Source organism: Benincasa hispida, chromosome 11, assembly GCF_009727055.1.
Source record: "Benincasa hispida cultivar B227 chromosome 11, ASM972705v1, whole genome shotgun sequence".
Taxonomy (NCBI): Eukaryota; Viridiplantae; Streptophyta; class Magnoliopsida; order Cucurbitales; family Cucurbitaceae; genus Benincasa; species Benincasa hispida.
Window position 1 is genome coordinate 36047239 of NC_052359.1, and position 21996 is coordinate 36069234.

General features: G+C 37.2%; 1 protein-coding gene and 1 long non-coding RNA gene across 4 annotated transcripts; both read left to right on the top strand.

Moving 5' to 3' along the window:
* Positions 1–2832: 2832 nt before the first annotated feature.
* LOC120090091 lies at positions 2833–4438 on the top strand. Its single transcript, XR_005485417.1, has 3 exons — positions 2833–3268; positions 3357–3425; positions 4142–4438. It is a non-coding gene; the product is annotated as an uncharacterized LOC120090091 (long non-coding RNA).
* A 631-nt stretch (positions 4439–5069) lies between these two features.
* Positions 5070–13677, top strand: LOC120091036 (putative GTP diphosphokinase RSH1, chloroplastic). 3 transcript variants are annotated; one of them, XM_039048831.1, is made up of 24 exons: positions 5070–5435; positions 5688–5878; positions 6609–6788; positions 6897–6962; positions 7061–7153; positions 7245–7376; positions 7498–7599; positions 7683–7760; positions 7840–7911; positions 8180–8287; positions 9104–9201; positions 9449–9509; positions 9600–9662; positions 9764–9820; positions 9902–10003; positions 10167–10325; positions 10433–10564; positions 10645–10731; positions 10846–10917; positions 11863–11949; positions 12229–12670; positions 12850–12911; positions 13005–13073; positions 13193–13677. In XM_039048831.1, exons 1-24 carry the CDS (start codon positions 5381–5383, stop codon positions 13295–13297), a joined length of 2673 nt encoding a protein of 890 aa, XP_038904759.1. In that variant the 5' UTR covers positions 5070–5380; the 3' UTR covers positions 13298–13677. The 3 variants fall into 3 exon arrangements, with proteins under 3 accessions (XP_038904759.1, XP_038904760.1, XP_038904761.1); XM_039048832.1 differs by having other exon boundaries at positions 5070–5430; positions 13193–13297; XM_039048833.1 differs by lacking the exon at positions 5070–5435 and having other exon boundaries at positions 5738–5878; positions 6609–6777; positions 13193–13297.
* Positions 13678–21996: the final 8319 nt, after the last annotated feature.

Sequence of the window (21996 nt, forward strand, 5' to 3'; positions counted from 1 at the left end):
AAGGTTCAATTGCAGGAACTACTTGATAAAGAGTTTATATGACCCAGTGTTTCCCCGTGGGGTGTACCAGTATTGTTTGTGAAGAAAAAAGATGGGTCATTACGTTTATGCATAGATTACAGGGAGTTGAATAAGGTGACCATTAAGAATAAGTACCCCCTTCCTAGAATTGATGACCTGTTTGACCAGCTACAGGGTGCTATCGTATTCTCCAAGATTGACCTACGGTCAGGTTACCATCAGCTGAGGATCAGGGACAGTGATGTTTCGAAAATTGCTTTCCGATCCAGATATAGGCATTACGAGTTCATTGTAATATCTTTTGGTCTGACCAATGCTTCAGCGATATTCATGGATTTAATGAATCGGGTGTTCAAGGGCTGCCTAGACGCCTTTGTAATCATTTTTATTGATGACATCTTGGTATACTCCAAGACAGAGGCAGAGCGTGAGGAACGTTTTAGGAAGGTCTTAGGAACATTGCGGGAAAACAAGCTGTATGCAAAGTTTTCCAAGTGCGAGTTCTGGCTATGGAAGATGTCCTTCCTTGGGCACGTGGTGTCAAAGGACGGGGTTTCAATGGATCCAGCTAAGATTAAAGTCGTTACCAATTGGCCCCGCCCTATGACGGTCAGTGAGGTGCGTAGTTTTCTGGGTTTGGCTAGATACTATCGTAGGTTTGTAGAGAATTTCTCCAGTATGGCCATGCCGTTGACCCAGCTAACCAAGAAGGGAGCTTCGTTTGTTTGGAACAAAGCGAAAGAGGACAGTTTTCAGGACCTCAAGTAGAGGTTGGTGTCAGCCCCGGTTCTCACTGTACCAGACGACTCCAGGAACTTTGGATTTACAATGATGCTTCCAAGAAAGGTTTAGGTTGTATGCTCATACAACATAGTAGGGTGGTCGCCTATGCCTCCTGCCAGTTGAAGAACCATGAGCGCAGCTATCCTACCCATGACTTGGAGTTGACAATGGTAGTGTTTACCCTGAAGATCTGGAGACACTACTTGTATGGGGAAAAGATCCAAGTGTTCACCGACCACAAGAGTCTGAAATACTTTTTCACCCAGAAGGAATTAAACATGAGGCAGCGTAGGTGGCTCGAGTTAGTAAAGGATTATGACTGCAAGATCCTGTATCACCCAAGTAAGGAAAATGTGGTAGCCGATGCCCTCAGTCGAAAGGTAGCTCATTCGGCCGCCTTGATCACTAAGCAGGTTCAACTGTGTAGAGACCTAGAACAAACAGAGATTGCGATGGCAGTGGGGGAAGTCACTTCACAGTTAGCCCAATTAACAGTGCAACCAACCTTGAGGCAGCGGATTATTGATACATAGCAAGGTGATCCCGACTTGGTTCAGAAGTGTTGTCAGGTAGGGTTAGGTCAGGCAAGTGAATTTTCTATGTCAGTGGACAAGGGTCTTTTGTATCAGGGATGGTTGTGCATCCCAGCAGATGATGGCTTGAAAGGGGAATTGTTGGCGGAAGCTCATAACTCTCCATTCTCGATGCACCCAGGTAGTACCAAAATGTACCAAGATGTGAAGCGGTATTACTGGTGGTCCAATATGAAATGGGAGATAACTAATTATGTCAGTAGATGTTTAGTCTGTCAGTAGGTGAAGGCCCCAAGGCAGAAGGTAGTAAGCTTGCTACAACCTTTGGATGTGCCAGAGTGGAAATGGGAGAGTGTGGCTATGAATTTTATTACGGGGTTGCCCAGGACAGCGAAGGGTTTCTCGATGATTTGGGTTATGATAGATAGACTCACCAAGGTGGCACATTTTATTCCAAGAAAGCCCACGTACACGGTGAGTAAGTGGGCTCAGTTATACACGAAGGAGATAGTAAGGTTGCATGGTGTGCCAATGTCAATTGTGTCCGACAGAGACCCTCATTTCACCTCCAGAAGAGCCTTCAGGCAGCTTTAGGGTCGTGGTTGAACTTCAGTACAACGTTTCACCCCTAATCTGATGGGCAAACAGAATGTTTAAATCAGACATTTGAGGATATGTTGCGCGCTTGTGCGTTTGAATTCTTAAGGAGTTAGGACTCCCACTTGCATTTGGCAGAGTTTGCTTATAATAACAGCTATCAGGCTACCATTGATATGTCGCCGTTTGAAGCTCTTTATGGCAGATGTTGCAGGTCTCCCTTTTGCTGGAGTGAGTTTGGCGAGAGGAAACTGGTGGAGACTGAGTTAGTGGAGTTGATGAATGAAGCCATGCAGAAAATCAGGGCCAGAATGCTAGCAGCATAAAGTAGACAGAAAAGTTACGCGGATGTCAGGCGAAAAGATTTAGAGTTCGAAGCAGGTGACAAGGTGTTCCTGAAAGTGGCGCCGATGAAGGGTGTCCTGAGATTCGGGAAGAAGGGTAAGCTAAGTCTGCGTTTTGCAGGGCCATCAAGATTTATGAGTGGCGGTGCTGGCTACTGTTTGGCGCTTGCCGCTGTCCTCTCCTGCAGTGCCCATAATGTATTTCATGTCTCCATGTTGAGAAAGTACTAGACCCCGTCGCATAATTTGGACTTTGAGCCCTTGCAACTAATGAGAACTGAGAGTAGCACGGAAGCCCGTGCAAGTTGTGTTCAGGGAGGTGAAGTTTTGTGCAGTAAGGAACTACCCTTGGTGAAGGTCCTGTGGAGAACCATCAGTTTGAGGAAGCAACTTGGAGCGAGAGGGCGAGATGAGGGCACTGCATCCAAAGCTTTTCCAGGATTAGAACTCAAGGACGAAAGTTTATTAAAGGGGGAAGAGTGTAACATCCAAAAGTTATTTTGTTAAAAAAAAAAAAAAAAAAAAAAAAAAGAGAGAAACAAACGGGGGGGGGAGAATATTGGGTTTTTTTTTAGGAAGAAGAAGTAGGGTTTTTAATTGCATTAAGATGCGTGACAAAAAGGACAAAAAAAGGGTTTTCTTTCTTCCTTTTCTTTCTTTCTTTCTTCTTTTTCTTCTTCCTCCAGCCGCCCCCTTGCTACAGTCGCCTTCGTCGGTCGTCTCTCTGTGCCAGCCTTTCACCGGTTGCCTCCTTTTCCGAACCGCCCGCCACTCGACCCGACGCAGGTCGTCTATCCCAGACACGTTGTTTGCTTCCGTTCCGTGTGAGGCCCAGCCGCGCCATCTGCTATTTCTTTTCCACGCTGAGCTACTCGTTCGAGCGAGTTTCAGCCGCGTCGAGCTTCTTTTTCGCGCTCTGTTCGTCTGCCGTTTGTCATCAGCGCTGGTAGCAGTCGATTCACCGCAGTCTGATCGAGCGGTCTGTTAGGGGTAAGTTGTTTTCTTAGCAGCCCATTGTCATTTGGGGATTCTTGGGCCTAAGCTAACGTTCATCTATGGATTTTGTAATTGGTTTCAGGAACATGTGTCGGTAAAGGAAGTCTTCAAGCGAAGTAGGGTCTTGTTTTGGACAGTGAGTTATCCTGAGGTAGGTGGTTTACTGCTGGTTGCCCTAGGATGTTGTTAGGCTTGCTGTGAAATATTTTTATTTCATATGTGAAACTGTGATGAAATTTGCTATGGGTTTTGTGCCGAATTCGATGTGTTGAATTTGAAGTATTCTTGTTGTGATGAATTTAGATGTAAAGATTAAAGGATACTGTGATAAAGTTGATGCATGGATATAATGTGTTAAGGCCTGGTGTTGAGTACTGATGCATGAGTTATATAATATGTTAAGGCTTGATTTGAGTACTGATGTATGAGTTATGAGTAGACTGAAATAGTTGATGGAAACATGGGAAAGATGTTAAAGTTTAATGTTGAGTCATGGCCTTGATTGCATGTTTATGTTTAATTATGTACTGGATGTTTATAAGTTTATGTCCATATGAGATTTTAGTGACTGTTAGTGTACCACTGGGCCATGCACATCGCATATGTGAACCTTCGGGTCACACCCTATGTTTATGTACGTGTCCTTTTTGGGATCACTACTTGTAATTATGTTGTGACCTTTGAGTCATTACTTATGAAAGCGTGCATTCAGGTTCGCCCCTTATGCCTATACCTTTGCTTATGTTTATGATGCCTTTGTGCATTTTTTGTCTAATGGATAAACTAATAGGTCACTGAGTGGGCCCAATAGTGAGCCACTTATTGAGTATATTTTTATACTCACTCTTTTCTCTCCCTATTTTTCAGGTAAAAGTAATGATAGACTGGCGCATGACAAGAGAGATCCTGACCTGACCATTAGGACGTTTCACTGCTTCCACATATAGCATTATATTCTGAATTCTGGTTTAGGAGTTAGGTGTCTTTCACTATTATGAAAAATATATAAATTTTATTATTTGACTATTTAATTTCAAACATTTGTTTTAGTAGAAATTAGGGATACCCCGACTGGTAAATTATCTCATTTTATTTTGCTTTAGTTTATTTAATATTATTTATTTATGTTTTCCCATCTTTGCTCGTTTGAGCATTATTAAATAAAATTTTTGGCTCTTTAACTTGATGATTTAAAAGACATTGTACGATTGAGTCTATGCATGCATGAAGTAGTGTCCTAGAATATTGTAAGAAACTAGGGTCGTTACAGTTCTTTAGTTTGGGTCTCACTATTTTTTTTGTTTGACTCTCTCATCCTATCGATATCTATTTATGTCATTTTGATTCAAAATTATTCATAATAATAATAATAATTATTATTATATTCATTAAAAATTAATTTCACAATACAGTAAGATCAACTTTTAAGCTAAAATTAGATATCTTGAACTATCTTAAATTATTAATTTTTATGCTCGAGAGAAAAAAAAACTTAAAACGTCAAGTTTCTTAAATTCAAGGAATGAAAAAAAAAAAAGGGACGGAATCAGATGAGCGACATGTCGTAAAGGGTATGTGGGCACCAGATCTTGCGTTACACGTCGGCTGACCCCCACATTCTTTTGCACAGTTGAACTGTCCACTAAAAAGAAGCTCAAAATCCAACTCAATTTTACAAACAAAATTAAAAAATAATTAAGTCCTTTTTTGGTTTTTTTTTTATAAAAAAAAAAAGAATTAAGTGGAAAAGAAAAAAAAGAAAGTGAAGAAAAAAAACAATAAAAATAAAATCATTATCGAACGGCATTTGTGTGGCCTTGGCTGAACTCAACATCTCTCTCTCTCTCTTCTTCCCGTCACTATTATCTCTTGGCCTTCTTCCCTTCAATCTTCAATCTTCAATCTTCAATCCTCTTTGCTTAATTCTCTATCACCGATGCGTGAAGAAGATTCACAGCTCCAACTCCTTCTTCTTCCGATTCCTCTGCGTTGCAATTTCTTGTTGTTAATGAGATTTCGCCGGTGGCCGCCTCGATTCTGAGTTAGCTTCGCTTTCTTTCCTCCTCCACGGAAACTGCTTCTTCAATTTAATGCTACTTGGATTCAATGAGATTTCTCTCTTCCACTAGAGATGGCATCCGCTCCTTCGATGTCAGGTATGGTACGACTACCACTAATTGTGAATTCTTCTTACTTTTCTCTGTTTGTTTGCTTCATAAATGACAACAGATTGTTTCCTTTGAGGATGTTCGTCGGGGAGTTTGCGAGATTTTGAGTTTATATTTTTGGAGACTTTGTTGACTATTTTCTTTCGTTTGTTAAAAAAATCAGGAAGATTGGTGTAGTAGGGGAATTTGGCCTATTGGCTTTAGAGATTTTGTGATTTTGACGCGGAATTTTTCTGAATTTGTAGTTTCTTTAGAATGCGTGAATATATGTAAATTCTCGAAAGGCGATGGAAGTGGTCGGTATGATTGCAGTATTCTCTCGTGTGCATGGAAGGCTCCGAGGGTCTTGACGGGTTTTCTTGCAAGCACTACTCATTCTCTTCACTGCTCCTCTTTCTTGCATTCAAAAAATGGCAAAAGAAGCAGAATAAATTCTGTAAGTGGTCTGTTATGCTTGAATTATACGAATTTTGACCACTGGACAGGTTACTTTATTCATTGTATAATGTAACTTATTTTCTTTTTTTATCTCGTTGTCAATTAGATTCTCCTATATTGGAACACTATCACAAGGTACCGAGTTTTGTATGTTATCCACTCTTGGAACATTTGTGGAAGTTATCCACTTGTCTTGTTATCATGTTTGGTTCCCTTTTCCTTTGCCTTTCCCATTTTACATTTCTGCTTGGCTCTTTATAAGATATGGGTTGAATAGTGAATGGTGAACGTCTTATACTTGGTTGAAACTGTTCGTAGTTGCTTTCAGCCATTTTTTTGAAGTACTGTCATTTTGACGTTGGTATAGTTCTTCTTACCCAAATCCTCTTCCAAGGTGTGGGGAGAAATAACTTCATGCCAAACAGTATCATTATGAATCTTCAGATTCCAATTAAGCATTTCTTTGAAGTAGAACAAGTCTCTTTCAAGTTTCAAGTGACATTTGACAATGACTTAGTTTGACACTAATTACTTCCAATTCTATTGTATGGAAGTTACTGGAAAACAACGGATTAACTACTAAACTATAGCATCATTCCACAACCATACTAATGCCAAATTATTGTAGCCTCTTATATTTTATTGCAAATGCCTTGATAGAGATTTTTCTGTGCAATTCCTATATATATATATATAACAATGGTTGTAAATTTTTTTGTATGTTTCAGAGATTTGAATCTATCAGTGTTAGGGGATGGTATTCCAATGAAGTTACCAACCATATACATCTTGGAAGATTACTTAAATCAAGCCTGCTTCATGATGTTTGTAGAAGGAAGAAATTCTGTTGCTCATCATTCTTGTCTTCAGATGCCTTTGACGAGGTTTCTCCTGAAGGTTTGTGGGAGGTACATATTGTCAATAGCTGAATGTGGTGACTCTTTATACTTTACTCTTCAAGATGGAATATCCCTTTTAGCTTTATGTTTCATTAATCTTCTGCTCCCCAACCTCAGGACCTTAAGCCCACTGTCTCTTATTTATCACCTAAGGAACTGGAACTGGTGCATAATGCTCTAAAGGTGAGCTACCGTACCTGCCAAATTGAGCATAATTTTCTTTTATGTACAACAACTCTGGTGCACCAGCCCCACGGTTTCCCCCCTTTGCTTGTGTATAGCTTGCTTTTGAGGCTCATGATGGCCAGAAAAGACGTAGTGGAGAGCCCTTCATTATTCATCCAGTTGAGGTTGCCCGAATTCTAGGGGAACTTGTAAGTTCTTTCTATACTTATTTGTATCCTTTTTCTGGTAGGAAAAATTTAGTGTGTAGTGCATGACCGAAAAGAGTACTTCCTATGTTAGGAATTAGATTGGGAGACTATTGCTGCTGGATTGCTCCATGACACAGTTGAAGACACAGATTTTGTTACCTTTGAAAAAATAGAAGAGGAATTTGGTGCAACTGTTCGTCACATTGTTGAAGGAGAGACTAAGGTGGTTTAATTTTTCTTCTTCTTTTACTTTTTGTCTTACTGTTGATACATGGGTCTATACACTCTCAGCTTGGCATGGTCAACGACCTGTTTAATTGACTTTCATTGTCTTTTCCATTCAGGTGTCTAAACTGGGTAAGTTGAAATGCAAGAATGAAAACAATTCAGTACAAGATGTAAAAGCTGATGATCTGCGACAGATGTTTCTAGCTATGACGGAAGAGGTGATATTTCTGTTATTACTTTTGTCAATGTCATCATTTTTTCATGAAGCTTTACAAAAACTAAAAGGGAACTTTTGTTTCAGGTCCGTGTGATCATTGTCAAATTAGCAGACCGCTTGCATAACATGCGCACTCTTTCACACATGCCTCCTCATAAGCAGGTTGCATATTATCTTTTAAGAGTATATGGTTGTTGACCTTTATTTGGAACTAGATTTAACACTTTTGCTTCATGTCCAGTCCAGCATTGCAAGGGAAACATTGCAGGTCTTTGCTCCTCTTGCCAAGTTGCTGGGTATGTACCAAATCAAGGTATGCCCAATTAGTTCTCTCAGTTATTATTATTATTATTATTTTGTGTTTTGCTAGATCTCTTTTGCTGCAATTAGAAGTTGTTAATGTTGGTTAACTAAGTTGCTTAACTTTACCTCCGATAGGCTAACAAAGAATTTGATAAACAGATGCCATTTATCTTTTTTACTTGATTTCCATAAAGTGATTTTTTTTGTCATATGATGCATTGCTCTATCTTTTGCAAGCATTCTTACATCGTGGCACCATTTATTGATAACGATTGCAGTCAGAACTAGAAAACCTTTCTTTCATGTACACCAATCCTGAAGATTATTCCAAGGTAAAAAGAAGAGTAGCAGATCTTTCTAAAGAACACGAGAAAGAATTGATAGAGGTAATGCTGCTATCTTCTTCATTAATTTATCTTGGGACTTCAAATAGGCATCTGATCATTTTAGACTCATTTACAAACTAATGAACGCTTTATAGTGAGTAAATAACTAAACATTTCTTCTAAATAACTGATATTTCAACCCTTTTTTTAAAACACAAAATTGAAGTCCATTCTTAATGGGAATGTAAATGAGACAAGATTGGGCCTAACAATTGATGATCAATTTAAATTAATGTGTGATCTATCATAGAAATAGTGGTACAAAGAAGGTATGAAAAAAATAAATAAAAGGACCTTGGGTTCCACAAACTTGAGAATTGAAAATTGGAACGCAACATGACAATTTGTGTATAGTTCAATTGGTTAAAGCATTACACTTACAACCATGAACAAAAGGTTTGGTCAAACATTTGAATCCCTACTCCCACATTGTTGAACTCAAGACAAAAAAAGGATATAGAATACCTTACCTTTGGGATACTTGATTTCATGTGAGACGAACTACCTGTCAAAAACCTATTATTTAAAGAAGAAAGATTGGTTTTTGTTTTCTTATCCAATTACTAACAGGTCAGTGGCCAGTGATAAAAATGGTAATTGAAGTTCTGTCAGGATATGAAAGGATTGCATGGAATCTGATTTATGTGGACATACTGTTTTGTTTTGTTTTCTAGCAGTAGGAAATAAGTAATTCTTTATTTCTGTCTCTCTCACAACTGTGGAATTAACAATTATTTGCCACTGAGACTTATTTAAATGAATTCTAAAATGTAATCTTTCTTATATTTTTGAGGTTTACATTTATCATACTTGTAGGCAAAGAAAATTTTGACGAAGAAGATTCAGGAAGATCAGTTCCTAGACCTTATGACTCTGAGAACTGAAGTTCGTTCTGTATGTAAGGAGCCTTACAGGTATAGCGTTGAATGCCTTATTTACAGTTCCCACTTTCTTCAGTTGCACTCATCACAAGGGTTGGGTTATGCATATAGATAAAGAAAGGTTTCTTTCTCAGCAGAGTAGATGCTCAGTGCTTTTCTAGAGGTGCAATGATACTCGAGTCCATAGATAGATACATTAGGCATTTAAGTATCTGCTTGGAATTACCTCCTACCCCTCTATGCAAAATGCAATCTTATGTTTTGAATTGGAATTTTGCAGCATCTATAAAGCTGTTCTCAAGTCTCAATGTTCAATCAGTGAAGTTAACCAGATTGCACAGGTGTCTGTTTCAATATCCAACATTTTACATGACATTTGATGAAGGTTTCACATTTTCTTGTTGATGATATTTGCCCCTTTTTTAATCCAGCTTCGCATTATCATACAACCAAAGGAATGCGTTGGTGTTGGACCATTATGTAGCCCGCAGCAGGTATTCATTTTCATTCTTATGAAATGTAATGATGTTAGCTATTCTGTAGTTACTGTAAGACTTCAATTACCATCATTATTGCATTATTTTATTTTCTGTAGATTTGTTACCATGTTCTTGGGTTGGTACATGGAATATGGACCCCTATTCCTAGAGCTGTGAGTTAACTACAACTTCTCTTATAATTCTCCATAAAACTGAATGTATATTGGTGAATACTGACATGCTCTCTATAATAGATGAAAGATTATATAGCAACACCGAAACCTAATGGTTATCAAAGTCTTCACACCACTGTAATCCCATTCCTTTATGAGAGTATGTTCCGGCTAGAAGTTCAGGTATTTAAATATTCTCGACTTACACTTGGATTTAGGGAATTCGTTTTGAGCTTACCTCCCTTTGCTGAAACGTTTAGTTTCAGAAAAAATTGATTACATAATGCACCAGTTTTAGTTGGTGGTTGCATGTTGAAGTTCATAAAAATAATGGTTATTTTGGCAGATCAGAACTGAGGAGATGGACCTAATAGCTGAGAGAGGCATTGCTGCTCATTATTGTGGGGGTGGGCTTGTAACTAGCACAGCTAGAAATTCTATGGCCAATTCTAGAAGTTCAAGAGGGAAAGCTGTCTGTCTCAGTGATGCAAACATTGCACTCAGGGTATTTATTTACCTTTCCTGGTAGTAGACTTTTCAACGTGTTAAGATCTTTTGAGGAACTAGTCTGGATTTGATAATTTCATGGATAAAGTCTTTGATTTCTTCCAGATTGGCTGGCTCAATGCTATAAGAGAATGGCAAGAGGAGTTCGTTGGTAACATGAGCTCAAGAGAATTTGTGGACACTGTAACCAGAGATTTATTAGGCAGTCGGGTTTTTGTCTTTACGCCAAGAGGAGAGGTATAAATGCCCAACACCAGAACATTTTCTATGTCATGCTTATTAAGTTTATGACTATAGCTGTCTTTAAACATCTGCAGATTAAAAACCTACCTAAAGGTGCCACTGTGATTGACTATGCATACATGATACACACAGAAGTTGGTAACAAGATGGTAGCTGCAAAGGTATTGTTGTGTTGATTGGAAGATTGCCTATCCATGTCTCTGGATAGATGGATTATGCCTGTGTTTCTCGATAGACTGGATCTTGATCTTCCATGTGTGACTTTGGTGTTGCAGGTGAATGGTAACCTCGTTTCTCCGATGCATGTTCTTGCTAATGCAGAAGTTGTTGAGATAATCACATATAATGTAAGTTACAATTTTGAGTTATATTATTATTCATAAAGATTGGAGGCTCTGCTGGTCTCTTTAGCTTTTGGGTAATCTCCTGCCCTTCCCGTGTATTGGATTACATTATTTCTAAAAGATGTCTCTCATGTCCTATCCACAAAAAAGGAAAAGTGAATAATAAATAAAAGTAAAAACATATACAAGATTAATGCTTAATGCAGCTGCTTTCTGTTTTTGCCTTTCTGCGTATGTCACATGCCAAGAGTATGGTAATATTTATTATTTGGCGTCCTTACATAAGGCAATTGCTGCTGAAGAAAATATAATGTTCTTTAATCTCACCTGGAGCACGAATAAGATGCCAAAAGTGAACTTCGAAAAATCATTTGTGCATACATGCAATGTCAAATTATATTGTGTTTGACTTTTCTGGGGTTGGAGTATGATGTTGATGTACATGTGCGTGCCTTTCGAAGCTAAACTTTGCATCTCCTGACTACAATCACTACATAAAAATTTTGTTGTCTCGTGTCTACAATCACTACATAAAATCATCTAATTATTCTACAGAAACTGGTATGAGTATTCAGAAGAGTGTTGAACGTTTCAAACTTGTGTTTTGGAAAGATGACACGATTTACTTTCCCTGGGAAGAAATATGAACGTTCTAATTCTAGTACTGTCATGGTCATGCATTAAAAGCTGCCTTCAAGCAGCGTGATGTATTCTGTAAATCAGACATTTTATCCTCTGGTTTTCCCGACATTTGGTTTAATTTAATCGGTCAGGCAGTATTCAAATATTTTATTTTCAGTTATAAACTTCTGATGCACAGCATGCCATGATTGGGCATTTAGGAACCAAAAAAGAGAAAAGAAAAGGAACTCACTGTTTTTAAAATTAGTTCCCAATTTACTCTTTAATAGCTGGATCTAAAGTTTCATTTTTCTTCTTCGTTTGCAGTCACTTTCTGGAAAATCAGCTTATCAGCGGCATAAACAATGGTTGCAACATGCAAAAACACGAAGTGCGAGACACAAGATTATGAAGGTATGATCTGTCATAATGATTTATACATATGGATATATTGCTTTTGTTTTTGTTCTCTTTTGCCCTTCACAATGAATGGAAGGCCAGAAATCTTTAATTAAGGAGATTACTTTTGAAGCCATCGTTGAACATATTACCTTTTTGGCTTTATTTTGGTATAAACATGGTTGATTTCAAGGATTACTCTTTAGATACATTTATCGGAGTTTTTTGTAACTCCACTTGGATAGCCATCAATGAAATTGTTTCCTATAAAAAAAGATAGCATTCTTCTTGCAGTTTTTAAGGGAACAAGCTGCACTGTCAGCTGCTGAGATAACAGCAGATACCATTACTGACTTCATTGCTGATTCTGAAGAGGAAAGTGAGACAGAAGAATGCCCAGTTGTCTCCACTAAAAAAAAGCCTCTCTGGGAGAAAATTTTAGATATGGTGGATATTTCATCCACTCGGAAAAATATGAAGGACAACTTTCAGTCGAAAAACAACAAGGTACCTGTTCCCAGAGTGAACGGCAAACATAACCACTATGTAAATGTAAAGTTGAAAGCAGAGGGAGATATATTATCGATGGGTAATGGGGTTGCCAGGATTATACAACCATTATACAAGGAAGTCTTGCCTGGTTTGGATAGTTGGCAAATCAGTAAGGTTACCTCTTGGCACAGTCTTGAAGGGCACTCTATTCAATGGCTTTGTGTCGTTTGCATAGATCGTAGAGGTAAGTCTGTCAGATTAATTTCCCTACTATATCTATCATAAGGTATAATAGTATGCAACTGTTTGATATCCAGAATGCTTTCAAAGATATTGCTTTTCTGGCATAATACTCTTGTTGGGGAACTGATGAAATATATAATACTCTGTCAAGTAATAAATATGGTAGAGCTATAATTTCAGGCATAATGGGCGAGGTTACAACAGAATTGGCAGCAGCAGGCATCACTATTTGTTCCTGCGTGGTGAGTGTCCAATTATTATTCCAGCATGTTTGTTGAACATCTCCTTGTTTTTAGCTCTGTCTAAGCATCTCTCATTACGAATGAAATGGTCAGGCTGAGATGGATAGAGGAAGAGGATTAGCTGTCATGTTGTTTCATGTTGAAGGGGACCTGGAAAGTGTGGTAATGCATAGCATCAGCTTTCTCTCAGTTTCTTGCATCTGTTCATGCGTGTACACACACCTCTGTTCATGGCTAATCCTACATCTTCCAAACCCTGAAAATGTAACAATTATTCTCAGGTTAATGCGTGTGCAAGGGTCGACACAATCTTGGGTGTCTTGGGATGGTCGACAGGATGCAGCTGGCCGAACACAGTGGAAAACCAAAAATTTCTTGAGTGCTGATCGATGAGAGCTTCTTCAAGGGAGGAGCCAGGGAATTCCATAAAGACCTGTGAGGTAACTACTTCACCCTAGAAATGGAGGGTTGAGTTTTAAAAGTTTTGTTCCTGAGGAAACGAAAATTCCATAACATTTTTTTATGGTAGATTTTTGGTAGTTAGTCCCCATTATGTTTGTGGAAAAACCAAATAAAGTTGGTAGTAAATTGAGTTTTAGTATGTGGATTCAGGGCAGTGTGTATACAAACAGGAGTGAATAGGTAAAGGCATTATACTCTGTAAAGATACTATTGAGGTTAGAGTAACAATTTTACCCACAATTCTTCAGGTCTCTTACTAAAGCGTTTATATACATTTTTAAATGAAGCTTGTTTCTATTTCTAACCTCTTAAGTTTTTAGATTCTCAAGTTTTTGTAATTTTCAGTTTCAATCTTTGTCAATATTTTTAATAAAAGAAGTACAAACTTTTTTATCTTTTAAATTCTTTGTTCTCTTGTCACAGTCAAACCCAATTCTAACTCCTCGAATTTTAAGCTGAACATATTATGTTATTCATGTCACGTATTTTAATTCAGTTGAATTATATAAAACACTATGGAACTTAGAAGTTTTTAACCCTTGGAGCTTGAAATTGTTTCTACAAAATGTTGTGATCTTTCCATTAAAACTATGAATGAGATATCGTTGACAACATCATTCATGAATGTTGGTGTGACAATTAATGTGTAACATTTGGTTTTGTGGTTGATATAAGTAAATGTTAGTGATGTCTTTTGAGTTGAAATAAATGGTAATAAAAAATCTCCCATCTTTAAAATAATTGAAATTGAATTTTAAATGGCATAATTAATGCCTTCTAATTTTCACAATTAGCCTGTTATATCAATTTTTCTTAAGGTTTTACCTAAAAAAGGAAAAGAGAGAAAAACCTTGAAGAGTATTATTATTATAATTATTAGGTTCATAGGTTAAAATAAGATTTGAAGTTTAGGCGTAATGTTTAAAAACATTTTGTATAATCTAAAGTATTAATTGTATAAATTATCAATAATAATTTAATGGATCTCGTTATTCTTTGCAATTGAGCATGAATTACATATATAAATAATTAAGATTTAAAAAGAATTTAGAAAACGGGAAAAAATATATATATAACTGACTGAACTTTAAAGATTCAAATCCATTTTTAACCTTTACTAGTTAGAGGATCGCGAACATAAATTTTTTAATAAATATAATTTTAGTTAAATTTAAATAGGAAATATCTAACCTGAAATTTAAAATAAAAGAGAAGATGAGTAAAATTATATATATGTTTTATTTAGTTATGTGTTGGATCTACTGAAAAATGTTTGAAACGTAATTTCATAGAGCGAAATATAAATAATTAAAGAGATAAAATGGAGAAAGATATTATCATTTATAATGTTAAATGGTTTTGAGTAAAAATAAATTGTCAATAACTTTTAATAATGATATACACTAAAGATTTTTTAAAAAAATTGATTTGAAACCACCTTCTATCTTCTAAAACATTGTGAAATTTTATAGATTGAATAATTTTTTTGTTTTAATTTTTCAATAAAAAAATAACAATTTGAAAAAAAAAAAAAAAGAAGAAGAAGAAGAAGAAGCAAACAAGATAAAATGTTAAAAAGAATGAAAAATTAAATAAAAAAAACAGAAAAAATAAGTATGTAAGGTACATACAATACCATGTACGGGTGTGAGTGAGGGCAATAGAGTAATTATGTAAAAAGTTAAGGATAAAGAAGGAAGTTAAAATTCTTCCCTTTTAATATAGTATAAATAATTGTAAGGATGATTAGTTTCAAGAGTAAAACTATCATATACTGTCGAAATGAGTATAACTCTAGCTTATATTTTTAATATTAAAATTAGAGGTCCGATACTTCCAATTCCAAATATTATATGTATACATATATATTAAAAAAAAAAAAAAAAAAAAAAAAAAAAAAAAAAAAGGCAACACAGGTTCGTAGGCTCGTTAGAGAAAATTTATAGTGAATGATAATGCCTTGAGCTTGAGTTGACAAAGTGAATTAATGAACAAAATACACATTAGAATGAATGAGATTTCAAAATTGAAGAAGCTAACACAAATTCATACCTTCTTTTCATCATTTCTTTATTTTGTGAGTTCAAACTACGGTGAGGTGGAACTAAGACTAGAGCTTCACATTAAGTTAACTGCTTAAAGTAAATAGTTAAGAAAGCTTGCTTAAAAGCTAGAAACATTTTTTTTTTTTTTGGCAAAACATCTCTCTTTGGTCTTCCAACTTCTAAAATTAAAATATTGTATATGCATAGTATATATAAATATATAAACTAGCATAACAAACTAGGCTAAATGAAAAAAAAAAGAAGAAAACTAAAAAAAAAGAGATCTAAGATGAAAGTAGAATGGAGCCAAGTCTAGAATCGACTAATCATTAGACCAACCAACTCTAATGACTAAGTAAAAACTTGTGAGAGATAATTAAATAGAAAATTGAAATGAAAGCCAATTATGTATAATGTGTTTCAGCTAGAGGTGTTTATGAGTTAGGTTGGATTGAGTTGAAAGACTTTTTAGACTTAATTCAATTGTTCGGGTTGTAAATTTTTTCAACCAAAATAATCTTTATTAAAAAAATGAACCCAACCCAACCCAACCATGAAATATTTGGATTGGGTTGGTTCGAGTTCGATCTCTAATACTTGATCCTTTGATAGAAAATCACCGAACGTTCTTGAAGCAGAAGTCTAGACCAGGACTTCAGTTTTCAAAATACTTATTCCCTATAGACTTCTGGAGTATAGAATTGCTGACCCCTCCAAATGAAGAGAGCTTATCTATTTATAGAGTTCACAAGTGGGCTTGGGCTTGGTTGATCCATGGGTCTGGCCTTTGGGCCTAATTAGTTAGACTTGGGCTTGGTTGGTCCATGAGGTTGGCGTTTGGGCCCAATTAATCGGATTTAGGCCTAATTTAACATTTGGGTCAAATTTAGCCTATTTTTGGACTTAGTTGAACTTTGACTTAAATAATAATATCAAATTGGATCCAATTAATCTTATTTGATTCAACGGTCATGATAAAACCACGTGCCGTTATCGAAATTTATCTTTAACTTCAATTCAGTACAAATGTCAACTCCTAATTGAGCCCAAATTTAATGATTTGGAATTTCATCATTAATATAGTAAATGACGTGGCAACTTGTGATTGGTCTAAAATTTCTCATTCAACAAATGTCCCCTTTCGAGATTTATGCACATACATGAGTGGATGAATCTCGAAAAATATAAAGTTGGAATCAAAGTCCAAATATATTTGTTCTTGAATTTGACCTCAATTGATGTGTCAGTCAAACTATGAATTTAGTACATAAGTTTAACTTGATTTTTGGGATAAAATTTGGAATATCGCCAAATTTACGAAAAATTTTGAACTTTGTCCCAATTTATTTGATTTGGATTTAAGATAAAATTTGGGATATGCCCAAATGTGAATAAAAGATGATTTTTTTTTTCCTCAATAGGATACTTGAATTTGGAATATGGCCAAATTTTAATTTTGGATGAATTTTAGATTTTTCCCACAACTTGATTTAGAACCTAAATTTAGATGAATTTGATATAAAATTTGGAAGATGCCAAAATTTTAATTTGAGATTTTATCCCCTTAATAATTTGGTTTGAGGATAAAAGTCTGATGATTTGGATTTGAGATAAATTTTGGAATATGCCCAAATTTTAATTTGACTTAATAATTTGGGATAAAATTATGATTTGGTGATTTAGGTGGGATAAAATTTGGAATATACCCAAATTTTAATTTGAGATTTTATCTAAAAATAATTTGGCTTGAGCATAAAAGTTTAATAATTTAAATTTGGAATATGCCCAAATTTTAATTAGAGATTTTATTTGCAATTTAATCTCAATGTTGAACAATTTTGATTTTGATAAAAATTTGGAATATGGTCAGATTTTAATTTATGATTTTATCCACAATTTAAATTTGACTTTGGATAAAATTTGGAATATGTCTAAATCTTAGTTGAAGATAAATTTGAGGACAAAATCTAATAAGATTAAATCAAATAGGAAATTTATTTAATTTAATTTGAAATTAGGATAGAATCAAATTAGGAAATCTGATAAAAAATCTAATATTTTAAATCAAATCTTTTATTTGATTTAGATTTCTTAATTTGTTATGGAACCACGGAACCTCTATAAATAGGACCCCAAACCTCTTCATTATCTTCATCCCCTCCTCTTCTTCTAATCTTTCTTTTCTCTCATTTTCCTCTTATTCTTTCTTTTTTTTTTTTTAAAGAAAATTTCGTATTCTTTCTCTTTTTTTTTTCTTTCTTTTTTTTTCTTGCTTTTTTCTTTACTTGCTTTTTTTTTTCGCGTAGGTTTACTAATTTGTCCCCCTTACTCTTTTGTAGGAGCTAAAGCGCAACTCAAAGGAGTACAACCGCGTCTTTTTTAGGATGACCTTGGTATGGTTTATCTACTGTATGTCTGTTCATGCTTCCTGATCGTCATGGGAGGGGCCTTGCAAGGTTTACAACTCTCCCATGCTTTCACCCTAGGGAGGATCCCGATAAGGTCTACCTTGTAGCACCGTTTGCATATCCTGAATGTCATAGGAGGGGCCTTGCAAGGCTTACAACTCTCTCATGCTTTCACCTTAGGGAGGATCCCCATAAAGTCTACCTTGTGGCATCATTTGCATATCCTGAATATCATGGGAGGGGCCTAGCAAGGCTTACAACTCTCCCATGCTTTCACCCTAGGGAGGATCCCGATAAGGTCTACCTTGTAGCACCATTCGCATCGTCATGGGAGGGGCCCTGCAAGGCTTACAACTCTCCCATGCTTCACCCTAGGGAGGATCCCGATAATATCTACCTTGTAGCACCGTTTGCATATCCTGAATGTCATGGGAGGGGCCTTGCAAGGCTTACAACTCTCCCATGCTTTCACCCTAGGGAAGTTCCCGATAAGGTCTACCTTATAGCACTGTTCGTATATCTTGAACGTCATGGGAGGGCCCTGCAAGGCTTACAACTCTCCATGCTTTCACCATAGGGAGGATCCCGATAAAGTCTACCTTGTAGCACCGTTCGCATATCTTGAACGTCATGGGGGAGACCCTGCAAGACTTACAACTCTCCCATGCTTTCACCCTAGGGAGAATCCCGATAAAGTCTACCTTGTTATGTTACTCCTTGATCAAAATTTGAAAATAAGGGAAATATACCATTGAGTATTGAGGATGAGGCAGATATGCCATCAAACTTTGAAGATGAGAAGAATATGCCTTCAAGCTTTTGAGCAGAGTCAGATTGGCTAGAGTCGATCTCGCATACAAGGTGGAGCCGGACGGACCAGAGTTGTCCTCGCATATGAGGTAGAGCTTGGCAAACCAAACTTGATCTCGCATATGAGGTGGAACCACACACACATTTTTTTAGAGGAAGCGAAGCTACACCAACTTTGGAGAAGGGGTGAAGTTGTACCAACATTTTGGAGAGGAAACGAAACCGCACCATGACTTTGGAGATGAAGCGAAGTCATGCCATTAGTATGGAGATGAAGCAAAGCCACGCCACAACTTTGAAGATGAGGCGAACCACACCAGACTTTAGAGATGAAGCAAAGCTGCGTATGATTTTGTAGACTGACTCATTGAATATGGAGCCGAGCCATGCACACCGATCTTAAGCTTAAAGATGGAACGGAGCCATGCACATCGACCTTGAACTTGAAGATGGAGCGGAGCCATGCACACTAATCTTAAACTTGAAGATGGAAGCAGAGTCATGCACACCGATCTTGAACTTGAAGATGGAAGTAGGGCCATGCACGTCAATCTTGAACTTGAAGATGGAAGTGGGGTCATGCACGCTAATCTTGAACTTGAAGATGGAGCAGCATCGATGAAGCCTCTGAACTTGAAGATGGAGAAGCTTCGACGAGATCTTCGCATTTGAGTTTAACATAGCATTGGCAAATCCTCCGCATTTGAGTTTGATAAAGCATCGGCGAATCCTCTGCACTTGAGCTTGAAGAATCGGTGAATCCTCCACATTTGAGCTTAAAGAATCCATAAATCCTCCGCACTTGAGTTTGACGAAGCATCGATGAATCTTCACATTAAGCTCGACTTTGCGACTTGAGCATGAAGAAGCCATTGAAAAGCCTCCAGACTTGAGCATGAAGATGAAGCATCAATGAAACCTCTGAACTTGAAGATGGAAGAGCATCCGAGTTTGATTTTGAAGAGGAAGCAAAGTGCATTCCAAGCGTGTGCCTTTTATTTACTGTGTTAGCTCCTTACGAGGGATAAACTTCTTCAGGGATTAACATCTTCAATCTGGAGTGTCATTCTTTAATGAGGATGATCAACATCAATCCTATAGTATCATATTTGCCTGGTTTTCGTACCTCTTCTGATGGACTAGACTTAAATTTCTTTAAGTTTCCTTCGTACCTTTAAAGAAATGGATCAAATCATGATGTAGTTCAATTTTTTTTTTGATAACTGTACTGAACTTAGTTTCTTTCAAGCTGCCTACATACCCTTCATAATGATAGGGATCAAGTCATAATGTAGTTCAAGAAGAATGTTTTTTCTTTTTTTTTTTTTTTTTTAACTAGACTGAACTTGAAGTTTCTTTCAAGCTGCCTACATACCCTTCATAATGATAGGGATCAAGTCATAATGTAGTTCAAGAATAATGTTTTTTTTTTAACTGGACTGAACTTGAAGTTTCTTTCACGCTGCCTACATACCCTTCATAATGATAGGGATCAAGTCATAATGTAGTTCAAGAAGATTTTTTTTTTCGCGACTGAACTTAAATTTCTTTAAGTTGCCTACGTTCCTTTATAATGACAGGGATCAAGTCGTAACGTAGTTCGTACAATTTTTTTTTAATTTACATTTATTAAGCGTAAAACTTCTTGAGAAACCTGCTGTTGATTGGGCCAATTCTTAGCCCATCTTGATCAACTATCTTGTACGCTCCGTTTATGTAGACTTCTTTGATGACGTAGGGTCCATCCCATTTAAGTGTAAACTTATTCCCCATATGTCTTGTCATGATAATTGGTCTCCTTACGGCGAGCACTAGATCAACGACTTGAAAGGACCAACGCTTTACATGCTTATCGAAGGCTTTAGACATTCGGGCCTGGTAACATTCCAACGCTTGTTGAGCTTTTAATCGTTTTTTATCTAGTGCTTCCAACTCTTGGACACGTAGTTTGATGTTGTTCTCTATAGAGAGCCCTTCTTGCACCGCCATTCTTAGCGATGGAATTTCTATTTCCAAAGGAAGGACAACTTCTAGCCCATAAACGAGAGAGTACGAGGTGACTCCTGTAGGGGTACGGTGAGTGGTGCGATAAACCCACAACGCTTCATCGATCTTCTCCTGTCAATCTCTCTTCGACTTGGAAACAATTTTCTTCAGTAGGTTGCACAATGTCTTGTTAAATGCCTCAACCAACCCATTTGCAGCGGCGTTACACATGGATGACTTGTACTGCTTGAACTTGAATTTTTCACACAACCTGTCCATCAAATAATTGAAGAATTGTCTTCCGATATCCGTCACGATTCGATGGGGAATACCGTACCGATGAATGATATGAGTGCGGATAAAATCCACCACGTTTTCTTTCTTAGCTTCCCTTAGTGTGATAGCCTCAGCCCATCTTGAGAAGTAGTCAGTGGTTGCGATGATGTATGAGTGCCTTGTTGATGACTTAGGTGTTATAGGGTCGACCAGATCAAGCCCTCATGCTTCGAAAGGCCACAAGGCTATAGTCGGATGTAGAGAATAGGGCAGTTGATGAATGAAATTCATGTGATATTGACAAGCTTCATATTTCTTTGCATAATCCATTGAGCCCTGGATCATTCCCGACCAATAGTAACCCATTCTTTTCAACTGGAATTGTAGCTTTGGTCCAGCTTGATGGGCGCCGCATACGCCTGAGTGTGCTTCCTCCAAAGCCTTCGCTAACTCTTCTTTAATGAGCCATCGAAGGAAAAGTCCTTCAAAGGATCGACGGTATAAGACCCCTTTATAGTAAATGAAATGTGCGGCCTCCTGCGAACCTCAATTTTACGACGAGGGTCATCTGGGAACCTTCCATGCTCAAGGTAATTTATGATGGGCTGCCGCCAGTCTTCCTCGTCGATTAGATAGACTGATATTACATTCGCTTCCCCATATGTAGTCCCAACCGAAGATACAACCTATCTCTGCCAAAGCGATATATTAAGGGGCACATTATCCAGGTCCGTTAAGGCAGTGGCTAGGTTTTCCAAGGCATCCGATTTCTTGTTCTCTGTCCTCGGGACATGTCCAACGCCACGCTTTCGAACTTCTCCATCAACTGGCGAGCGTAAGTGAAGTAAGATTTCAAGTCGTCATGCTTCACCTCGTACTGGCATAAGAGTTGATTGATGATCAACTTTGAGTCACCGAATATTTCTATACAAGCTACTCCAATCTCTAAGGCCATTTGGAGACCAATTATCAAGGCTTGGTATTTAGCGACGTTGTTTGAGCATAACTCGGTAAGTGCGAAGCTATAAGGCAGCATGCGCTTTTCTGGCGAAATGAGGACGATACCTGCCTTCGCACCACTTTTTCGTGCCGCACGTC